The sequence below is a fragment of the Psittacula echo genome, assembly GCF_963264785.1.
Source record: "Psittacula echo genome assembly, chromosome: 1".
NCBI classification, from domain to species: domain Eukaryota; kingdom Metazoa; phylum Chordata; class Aves; order Psittaciformes; family Psittacidae; genus Psittacula; species Psittacula echo.
Window position 1 is genome coordinate 45,592,851 of NC_137735.1, and position 11,868 is coordinate 45,604,718.

An 11,868-nucleotide genomic window follows, 5' to 3' on the forward strand; every position below is an offset into this window, starting at 1 on the left:
CCTGATATCTCATCCTGCAAAGCAGTATCCTCCAGTCCCTGTATCCCCTCAGAGGCTGATTTTCTGCTCTGCATCAGGGCTTCTCCTGTCTTCCCCCCACAAAGGGGGCTATACACATCCTCCTTATTTCCTTCTTGCCCTTTCAGTAGAATTTGTGTTGCCACCATCTTCCTTTCTGAAGGTTTCCTGTTCTCCTGCCTATATCAGTCTGTGTGCATTTCTACAGCATCCTTTTCTCATCTTTACTGTTTGGGAGCTGCGTTACCTGAGGGGCAGGCAGAGAAGGGACAGGATTAAAGTGCTGAAAGATGTTAGTGGGTGCCCTCCATTGCATTGTTTGGCTATAAAACAATTACAGAACTCCCCAATTTAATTAACGCCCTCTCTGCCTCCCAGCTTTGCAACTTTGTTGCAATATCAATACATTCCTATTGATGCCTATCACATTGGTTACAGTTTTGGAAACAAGAGGATGCTTAATTCAAAAGCTGTCACAGTGTACCCATAAAGAAAAAGAATACTATCAAACGAGCTTTAAAACTTCTGTTAATTCAGGCAACTGTCTGTGATGTCTAATTTTATGAAATGAGTAATTACTGTCTAATCTGGTTTATCTAACACAGCACATTAATTTGTTAAACGCAAGATCACCCTTTGCTGAACCTTGAAGATTTCTTCAAGGTTTCTTGACTCAGAATACATCTGCTTTCTACTTTTCACACTATTTTTTTTTAAATTTCATAGGTGGTTTGATGACTTCATGAAGATTTAAAATAATTGAAAATATTTGACATAATCAATGTAACTTTCAGACATTTGAAACGTCAGTCAAAACTCTGAAAAGGTGACTGACTCCCAACACTCCTGGTCAGCACGGAAGACAAAATCATAGAATCGTAGAATTGTTAGGGTGGGCAAGGACCTTAAAATCATCTAGTTCCAACCCCCCTGCCATGAGCAGCGATACCACACATCAGACCATCCTCTGAGACAAAATGTTTTCTCACCAATGTAGTATTGTGACACATATCTGTACACTGAGTCTGGATCTGCTCTTGCTGCTGGTAATGTTCATGTTCACATGTTCTAACAGGGTTTACAAGCCCTACATAACAGGGCTGGTTTTTTTCTGGCATGTACTGGTATTGTGAAGAGAATAAAACAAATAAGGTGCAATTTTTAATCTTTTAGGTTATGTTATTTTTACATGGGAATATATTCATAGCATGAAGAAGGTAAGAGAGATGTTTTTTGAACTATAAGTACCAAATTGTAGAAGAAAGTTACTTCAGGATAACAATTCTATTGTTAATTCTAGATAAGAAGCACTGAATTGTCCTGAGCCTTATTTAGGCAACAGAACAGGCAAAAGCCATAAAAGGAGGAAAGCCAATGTGATTCAGCCTTGGCTTTCAAATATATTTTATAAATATTCTATGGAGACAAACATGAATGATTTGAATATTGGGGGAGGCATGTTTCTGACTCAAAGGTGACTAATATATATAATATATATCAATATATATTATATAGATATAAATATAGCAATACAATTCAGTAGTAAAACTATATAGTTCGTTATATTCTATGTACATGTATATAGTTCATTATAGTAATATAGTTCAGTATACTAAATTCTTTTTCTTATCAATTAGAAACAACGCTCTTCATACAGTTAAAACAGCCTCACAAAAGAAAGGACTTACCTGGTATTTCTACCCGAAGTAAAGAAAGGAGTTTCAAAACAAAAATGGGTATCCAACATAGTGCATCAGTAAATACAATGAAAAAAAAACGTTTAGCAAGGATCATCTCTTTTTTAACATGATTCTTAATTTCAGTAGCTGTAATAGCTGTTTGGTGAACACTGTAGAACATAGTCCCGTAGGAAAACACAATGATGATGAAAGCTGCCAAGTTTACACCTGTTTAAGAAGTTAAAATTGATTATAATTTAACAACATAATGGCAATTCCACATCACCTATTTACAGGGTGAGTAGTAAAGAAGAATGTTTCACCTAAACTGCTAGCCCCATCGAATTAAGTTAACAGAGTCTGTTTCCACCAGAGCATGGAATTTTTGCCTTTATTCAGGTATTTATATCATTCATTGACACCTGACAAATAGCTGCCATCTGATCCAAACAACATAGTTCTCCTCTGGTCTCTGCTTTCCTGACAAAGTCTATTAATTCAGGAACATAATAGCCATAAATTTCTTTCTACATTTTCAATCCTTCATACATTTTAAGATAAATAAGTATCTAAATATAGTAAAATATTCAGACTGGAAAAAGTATTTAAGTGCTTAATGGAACATCTAAATACGAGGTGTGAGCATCACAGCAAAGCCATCTTATTTGAGTGAAAATTAAGTTCAATTACAGCTCTAATCATATATAAAGAAGAAATGCAACTTACCTAAGAAAATGACAACAGAATAAATCTGACTTCCTGCACTTTCTGCTTGTTCTGAGTGAAGAGGAAAACAGACACCATTGGTGCCATAGTAGTTCCTGAAAAATTCCTTATTGCTTAGTGGGATAAAAGCAACAGCAAACCCAATTATCCAGATAAGAATCAAAATGGAAATTGTCCTGCACTTTCTGGGCTTCAAACACCTAAAGGGATAAACTATGCAGATGCATTTTTCCAAAGTCAGGTAAGTCAACAGTAAGACTGACACCTCTGTAGACAGAATAGCCAGCGATCCAAGCAATTGGCAATGAATACTGTCCATCCACAACTGAGCATGCTTGTTGTATTCTCCACGATATTTAAGATCAAAAGCTCCAATCACAAATAAATATATTCCCATCAGACAGTCAGCACCTGTGGGCACAGTGCTCAACATCATTATTTACACATCTGAATTTCCCATTCTCTGTGTATATGTATATTGGAAAACAGACATAAACACATATATATGAGTACATATTTATAAGTCAGCTAATATATAGATATAAAATAAATCACTATTATAGCTGGAATGCTATTGTGAAGTACAATTAAAGCAATATAATTCAGTTCTATCTCCCCACCTTTTTTTTTTTTTTTAATTTTCATTTGGACTGACAGTCTATGTTTCATACTTTTTTCCAACCTTATTTTTTGAAGTTCAGATAAAATTGGTTCGCAAGCAGAAAAAGATATGGCTTCATTTATAGAAATATTATTGCAACTTTTTTTAGCTGGGTCTTTTTCCTTTTGATATCGACATTTGGCTTTAGATCATTTGCTTTGAGTAGGGCATCTCTGCTGGATTCAAAGTTTAGTTTTGGTTTGTCCACCTTATGCTAGTTCAAAACTGATGCACATAATCTTCTAAGTCTGGTAAGGGAAGAGTAGCTGCCAACGCAGACCTGAAGGCTTCTCACATTTTGGCTAGTTCTGCCTACTATTCAAATTGCTCCCATGGAAACAACAAAGTTTCAAAATCACTGACACTGACATGCTGTATTTAAAAACTTTGCAATCTTTTTATACACTGTTGACAACTACCTTTCAAAATGCAACTAAGTGTATTTGTGAAATAGAATCACAGAATCAACTAGGTTGGAAAAGACCTTTAATATCATGAAGTCCAACTGTTTGCTAATACTTATAGACTCTCCTGTATTGAGACAGGGTATTCAAGATTGTAGTGACTATGCTCCCAAACAGTTAATCCATAAACTTGCCTTGCTTTTAGGACTAAAATTCCCCCGCCCTATTCTTAATACTGGGGATTGATTTTCTATACTTGCATAAGTAACCTTCTACCATGCAAAAAATAGAGTATCTTGAGCACAAGATTTCATGTGCGAATTGCTATTTATTCAAAAATGCATAGTAAAGTTTAGGCTTATAGGCCTTAGAAAAATTTGCAATTCTATTTCTTCTTCTGAAGAAAGTGGGAATTTGACACAATACCCACAGCATTAAAAATCAGACATGAAACCTTTGGAATTTATCAGCTGCCAAATGCAGCATTTAACTAGACCTCCTGGTGCATAAGGTACAGCATTTTGTATTGTAATTCTCAACAGTATGAAAGTCCAGTTAATCCAGTGCTGGAGATATGTCACTATGTTACAATAACAAGTGTCATACATGCTATGAGTGGACTAAAGCAATATTCTTTTATGCATGGAGTACTCACAGCAGAGAGACATTATTGAGATGGCATGGAGTTTATTCTCTGATCTGATATAAGGCCTCATGCAGATAACGAAAATATTTCCAAAGCAGGTGATAGCAGACACAACCCAAACAAACACTCTCTGTATGACGCTGGCTAAAAGATTCTCAAGGGATGAAATCCCATCAGTATTGGGCTTACAGCTGCGCACATGAGGGGCATATCCACAGTACTGGAATTTCTTAAAATATCTGGGTGTGAGAAAGAAAAACAGACAAGAAATGGTTCTAGTTTGGTTACCAGAATATCAAAACTCTAGTAACTACTCAGAAAACATATTCTGAAAGGATAAAAATTGATTTAAAACTTTTCAAATTTGACAACTGCTCGTGTGCTGCTTTTCAGACACTTGTTTTGAGTTATCCAGTATCCTGTAAATTGTAAAATTCAGACCAAAGAAAGCAAACTGGAATAAGCTACTCACATGTGGGAAAGGTTTCTCAGGGGTCTGAACATTCTCCTCTGGATGTTTGCAATTTCAATGCCTTCCAAGCCACTGTAAGCAATAAATTCTCAGTAAAAGGCCATAGAAACTCGGTAGTAAAAGAACAAACTGTATGAACATGTAATTGTGCTTCTGTAGTTATAGGAAACTGGAGAGAAACTTGAATTGCCTCTAATCTGTCATCCTTTTGAAACTCAAAGAGGAGGTCTGCATAAAAGCTCAAATGGAATAAAATAAATTGCAGTTAATTCTAATAAGCTTGCTGTTTTTCCTAAAATCATGAAGAAGGCTGCTTTCAGCAGTGCAAGCTCCGGTTATTATGTTGCCTTTCCAAAGTATTGTTCTACTGATTCTTTCATCATCTCTGGGAAGCTAATAACTTCTTCCAATAGTAATATTTTGCGTGCCTTTTCTGTCTTTTGTCCCAGGGAGTGCTCTACTAGACAAACAATCCACTGCAGGGGTTCAGCCTTCATTGTGTCAAGAGCAGCAGGAAGCTGGGACATGGAACAGGGCATGTAAGGAAAAACGCTGGCTTTCTTGTGATGCGTAAATGTGATTTCTTATTTTATTTTTATTATTTTGTAATATATTGAAAATAGCACTATTATTTCCCCTGCAGTACTAGATCAGTAACTGCAAATTCTTCTTTTAGAACTTCAGTTTCTGTATTCTTCCAGTCATAGAATCATATGATAGTTGTTTTTAAGGACCTTAAGATCATGTAATTCCACCCCCCCAGCCATGGGCAGGGATGCCTCACTCTAGACCATGTTGCCCAAGTCTCTGTCCAACCTAGCCTTGTCCAACCAGTCCATCCCATCCATTGACTGAATGAATGTGCAACTGGTCAGAGATCTTTGGTTCTCCTTGTGGGGAGCCAATTTAAATTCACTGTTCAATGCTTTGAGTGCCATATTCATGTGAGTTCTGAGCACATTTAGGCAGAAGTGGAGAAAAGTACCAGTCTTACTGGTTAGTTGCTGTGGGCTGGTAGGCAGTTTAGTTAGGAGATAAGAAAAAAATCCCCAGTATGGGAGTGTGTTAGTTTTATTTAAACTGCAATGAATCTTTGAATCTTAGGGTGTGGTTTCCCCAGATATTCTTACTATTTCAAACTAGCAAAGAGGCAACTGGTGTTCTACAAACTGCTGAAATATACAGTTTCCTATAGATCTATCTCAAAATGTAGATACTTTCTTAACTTTAAAACATGGAAGGTTGTGGTCATTGTGTTGTACAAGTTCTTTGGTGTTAAAAAATGGATAAAGTAAATGCTGCAGCCTGACTATTAGGGAGGTAATTAATTATTCTTTTTCTGTGCTCAGCTGTTTATTCTCATGAAGCTTGTACAGATTAGTATTTTCAAGTCATTAGCTATTTACCAAATTTAGTTGAATTTGGCCACTGGATTCAAAATCACTATGAAGAAGCTGGACTGATCTACAAAGGTATGTTCACCGCTGGCTACAGCTCAGGGGTCAGATCATAATCTCCTATTAAGCTCGCATCCAAGGAAACATCTCTTTTTGGACTTCCATGAGTACTTCTAGTAGGGCCTGTTGGGATAGGACAATGAGTAATGGTTTTAAACTAAAAGAGGAGAGATTAATGCTGGATAGAAGTATTTTTTTTTTTTTTTTAATGAGGGTGGTGAAACACAGGCAGAGGTTGCTCAGAAAGGTGGTAGAGGCCTCATCCCTGGAAACATTCAAGGTCAGGTTCCATGGGGCTCTGAGCAAACTGATCTAATTGAAGATGTTCTTGCTCACTGCAGGTTTGGACTAGACGACCTTTAAGTGTCCCTTCCAACCCAAACTATTCCATGATTCTATGATCTGACAAGAACCAGTGCTTTGGTCTACCAAGCTGGTTTTTACAGACATGCAGTGGCCTGTGAAGATGTACTTAAATCTACCACAGGCTAATTTCAGATTTGCAAGATTGTCACTGCACTATCACACAGTTTTAGGAAGATCTCTGCTGGCAGAATTCCAGTTAGAGCTGCCGTGTTAGTGTACCCACAAAAACTTCTCCTAAACTCTTTTAAAAGATTTGTAAAAGTTTCCTTCTGACAGGGCAGCTTAATCATACTTGGTTTATATTGTTCTTTTCATGGTGTTAGCAGTAGAGTCTGTAAGAATGGGGGTATGTCCCCAAATTGTACTTCTACCAAATTCTTTTATAATTCCTGTCTTATCCTAATGGTACCCATCAAGGTGTTAATAGCCCCAATATGACCCTTAAGCTCTGTGATGAAATTATGCAAGGTCAAATGAGGATTACATTACTCTTGTTCTGTAATAGCAGAAAAGATAATGTCTCTCTCTAAGACGTATTTATCATCTCTTTTTGTTGGAAAAATTTCCATTATGAAACTGGTATTTTCAGGAAGGAGAATTTGAGTATTGCCAGTAATTATTTTTTCGGCTCAAATTGTTAGGTATCATGGACATAACTATAAACTATTTCAAGGGCAATACCTTCTAAAACATATTCTGGATCATATCTATCCTTCTGAAGGAAATGTGCATAACCACAAAGAAAATATAGCCAAAATAAAAAAAACCCGTAATACTTACAGGGATTTGAGTTTAATTAGAAAATCAAACTGGTCTATTTGTATTTTCTTGATGGGGTTGTAAGAAAGGTTCCTGTAAACACAACACAGACATAAGTAACTTTGTACGTCTTCCTTAGAGCTTGTTCTAAAAATAAAGTCAAACTACGTAACCCATTCAATTTTCCAGCCCTGAAAGAAGGACTTGTACAATTGGCAGTTACAACTGCAAATGGTAGCATTCATTTAGTGCTATTCAGCATGCTAAGCCAGTGGAAAGACTAGTCGGATACTTCACAGGTATGCTATTGCCACATGCACACACACACGCTAAACTGCCTCCCCTAACCTGATGCTTAAAGTTTTTGAGTATAGCAATATGTTGTTATTAAACTTCCTGGACTTGTCTTTCAAGTAAAACAATCTAGCTGAATTGCATGTAGTTAGAAATAAATTACAATTGCTTTTGCTAGTTGTTAAAATCTGGGGTTTTTTTGTAATCATTCATGTGAGTTCAAGAGACAGAGGCAGTGGGACATAAAAAATAGACATTAGCCTTAGATGCTGTCACTCTGTGCAAGAGTTTCTAGGTACATCCCCTTTTTCTTCTCCCTATAACTGTTCTTTATGTTTTCATTTTGATATTGTAACTAAAATGAGTAAACTCAGTAAATGCAGCTGTACACACGATTGCCCTAGTGTATTGTGCTAGATCCCAACAATGCTGAGAAAGCACAAAAAGAAGTTATTCCACACACTACCTCCTCTCTTCTGGACAATTTTGTGATATCTTTCAGATTATGTGAGAAAGATTGGGACTTTCCAGCAGCATTTCCCTATATATTGGAAAAACAGAGGCAGACTTTCCCATTTTATAAAAACCTTATGCTTTTTGGAACTCTTTCACAGGAAGAAAACAGTTGCAAACAAGGCACCTGTATGATGCTCTTACATGTTTATAATCTATTTTTAGATCCAAATCCTGATATCACATTAAACATTCCCATAAAATTACTAATTTCTCATGACTAGCATGGGCGACTTTATATACACTGAAAAGATCTAGAAAAAGGTACAATTTGAACTTATCTTCTGGGACACGAAAATACACACCCTTTACAAAACTATTCAGGGATAAAAGTTGCATAGGATTACTTTTGGGATTAGTATTTTTAAGGCAAGGTTTAAATAAGGCATACAAACAAGGTGCTCTTCACAAATTTCATGACTGAAAGCATTATATCAAATGAGTAATATACAGTTCAATATAATAAAAATAATCGAGAATCCTTACAGTTGTGAAAGCTCCTTTAGATCCTTAAATATATATGGAGGAAGTGATTCAATCTTGTTGCTAGCCAAATCTCTGCAGAAACAGCCACAGGTAGGATACAATAAGTTCTTATCAGGCTCAGTAATTTTACTCAACAGTTTTGCAATGTGAAGACTCAAGTTTTATTCTATTTGCCAAATAAGATATTATTCATGATATAGGTTATCAGAAACTTGGACTATAAAAGAATGCTGCTATAACAAGGTGGGAAGCTAGATCCACCAGATCTCTTTTTGTCTAGTTCAGATATGCCATTATATCCATAATCTATTAGTATTTTATTCACATCAAAAAGAAAGAAAATACCCTTAACTTGGATTGTAGGAACTTCAAAATAAATTAAACATACGGTTTCATGATGGGAATTCTTTTACATAAGCTAACCAGCACATCTTTGTCTTAGTTCTCTACTTTACTCCTTATTTTCACTAAGCATACATCCAAATAACTGTGGACAGAGGAAGAAAGGCCTCAGTTTGCCTGAAACTGGCAAACTGGTCTAAAATAAGGAAAGCACACGCATCCTGCTAGACTGTGGTAATGTAAGATTATTCTGTTCAGCGAAAATAACAATCTTGTGAGCAAACCTCCTGATATTATTGATAGAGAGTATGTATTTTATTGACTATTTCTTCCTGTTAAATATATAGAAAGAAAACCTGAGGATGGGTGCTATCTCCAAAGCATGGTATATGAAAAAGAATGAAAGTGGTATTTGCAACATAAATTACAAAACTTTGTGACTTGGACAAGTAAAAGAAGAAATCTACTCACAATTCATCTAACATCTGTAGGAAAGAAAAGCTGTTTTCACTTAAAGAGCTGATTTTATTTTCTCTCAACACCCTGAAAGAATAAAACAAACTTCTGTTGCTACTTCTGCACATCACTTTGGGTTTGGAGAAAACTTTCTGTAGACTTGAAAAATTCTCTCTTGTCTGCATCTTCAAAAATTTGCCCAATTCAGTTAACAAGCTAATCAGATCTAGAAGCCTACCATTTTACCATTTGATAAATAACATTTGATGCCTATGCACACAGGTGTTTGTGCAGATGTATACATACACACATATATATACCCATGTGAGGCTGGTATAAATTGACTGACAGCAGGAGGAGCATTAAGTGGAACAGAAGATTAAGTAACCTAACCACACCACAGACACACGTCCATGGCCATGTAACTTCTCCTTCACCCTTATTTTATCTGCCACTGGACTTACTCCTTAAATGAACAACAACCTGTATTGTAAAAGCAAATGGAAAGCCAAGACTATGGGCATTGCACATGAGTTAAAAATTGAAAGTGACAGCTACTGTGGAGCCTACTGATTTCTCAAAAATTAGAAGGGGCTTTCAGAAGAAGCTTTGGGGAGTATTCTGAAAGTGATGAGCTAGCCAGCACACCAGCCAATCAAACACTTAAAAATGAAGAAACAAGCTATGTATTTTGTATATTTGCTGCTTTTTATTATGAGATTTTTTGCCTCTTTTTCCAAACAAAAAGTTTGAATGAAAATTTCTAAATCTTAATATCAGTCAAAATTGCTTCAGTGAACTTTAGCTGCATATATCAGTGTTGACCTTTGCTATAAATGTAAAGAGTGGTTGTTCTATATGGCACTAATTTAAAACCAAGCATTTTAATTTAATGTCCTTGAGGTCTAAATAGCCATGATACTCAGGAAACTTTTATAGTAGCTGTAATGAATCACTTGACTGTTCAGCACAAGCATATCTCACTCTGGCTAGCTAACATATCCTATTACTTACAGTACAGTTAGAGTGTTGCAGGAGATGAAAGTGACATTTCTTACATGATGGATATGGTTGCCTTCAAGGTCCCTGGGATATAAAAACAAAACATCAATCACTGAAAAAAAAATCATGCAGTTATTCTAAGGTAATTGAAGAAAAACACTACCAGAACTTCATGACTGCACAGAAGAGGGCGGGAATATTTCTGCACACTTAATTGATGACTTCAGGTCATCAACCCTGCAGTGACCCAGCAGGCACGCTGTAAGATTCAGTGCCCCATTAGAAAATGTGGCATGGAAGTGCCATACAAAGACAACAAAGTAATATTTTGCTAGTGAAATAAGGTAGACTTACAGCCAGTTTAGCCTTGGCATATATCGGCACAGAGGTTTATCAGGCAAATGAGCAACAGAATTATTCATCATCTCGCTGAAAAAAAAGAGAAATAGTATAGCTGGCTATATTTGCCAAAAATTACATTATAGAAAATATTCAGGTCTCTTATGTATGTACTTTTACATTCTTTGGAGTGGTATTTTATCCTTGACTTATTGATTACCAGGTAAAGATGTTCACTTCAGAGCCATTTAAATAAAACATAGCCAGTCAATACAAATATTTTGACTATTCAGTCATAACATGTAACTCCTATGGGTGACAGAGGAAGGGGAATATGGAAGGAGGTTTCCTTCTTGGCCACAGGGGAAGGATGGTCTCTTGTCTTTGGGCCTGGACCAGGCAGCAGTGGGTTGTGGACAGGGCTGTGAGGCCCTTGCCTCCTGCACTGGAAGACAACCAACATCCATGGCTGCAGCTGCCACCTCCTTGCCCTCTCAGTGATATTATCTTCTTACCATCTTTCCCACCATTCTCCCTATACTTTTTCAGACACTGCGTGTCCACTGCTGCCAAAATCCTCCTACTCCAGCACATTTTGTCTGGTGGCAAGAAGAAGCTGTATGTGTACTGGCAGCACTCCGAGTTGAGCAAGCACAGTTGTTATAAAAAGGTTTTATATATCACTGCCCATTCTGTTCTGTTCTTTTAAAATAAAACTTTTGGGTCTTATTCCATACTTACAGGAGAATAAGTGATTTGAGTCCATAAAATGTTAACGGAGAGATCCGATTTATCCTATTATTTTCAATTATCCTATAAATTACAGCAAAGCATGTATCAGATTGATAACTGACTGCAGTCTTAAACTGAAAGATGATAAAAACTAACATACTTTGAAGTGGATTTCTTAAAATGTCCATTCAAAGTACTTAAAAAATTAGCACACTACTCCTTAGCAGGTCAGGTCATTCATCTAATTAATTTATTTTCAGATTAATTTAATAATAATTAAAAAAAATTAAAATAATTGCTTTCAATTTTGAAAAAACATTTTCTGTGAGTTTTTGAAATTCTTAGATCAAGATATTCTGAATGGATTATCTGTGAAAACAAAGCAGCACCACATAATGGTGTTCTATGGCAATGCATCAGTTCCAAAAGCATCTTATTATTTGCTTATTTTGAATAACTTTACTGAACTGGTGTTTCATTTTCATCTGTCTGAAAAACAGTAATAAAGCATATTTC

At 36.1% G+C, this 11,868-nt stretch overlaps 1 protein-coding gene across 1 annotated transcript in view; it reads right to left on the reverse strand.

Moving 5' to 3' along the window:
• The window catches only part of RXFP1 (relaxin family peptide receptor 1), a gene marked incomplete at both ends in the record, with an annotated part of 45,144 nt that overhangs the window by 713 nt on the left and 32,563 nt on the right, over window positions 1–11,868 (reverse strand). Inside the window, 10 exons of the mRNA XM_080633547.1 lie at window positions 1,707–1,925; window positions 2,424–2,834; window positions 4,144–4,373; window positions 4,607–4,678; window positions 7,210–7,281; window positions 8,482–8,553; window positions 9,295–9,366; window positions 10,294–10,365; window positions 10,636–10,710; window positions 11,362–11,433. Coding sequence (XP_080489673.1) covers window positions 1,707–1,925; window positions 2,424–2,834; window positions 4,144–4,373; window positions 4,607–4,678; window positions 7,210–7,281; window positions 8,482–8,553; window positions 9,295–9,366; window positions 10,294–10,365; window positions 10,636–10,710; window positions 11,362–11,433 — 1,367 coding nt within the window. The remainder of the gene's footprint in view (window positions 1–1,706; window positions 1,926–2,423; window positions 2,835–4,143; window positions 4,374–4,606; window positions 4,679–7,209; window positions 7,282–8,481; window positions 8,554–9,294; window positions 9,367–10,293; window positions 10,366–10,635; window positions 10,711–11,361; window positions 11,434–11,868) is intronic.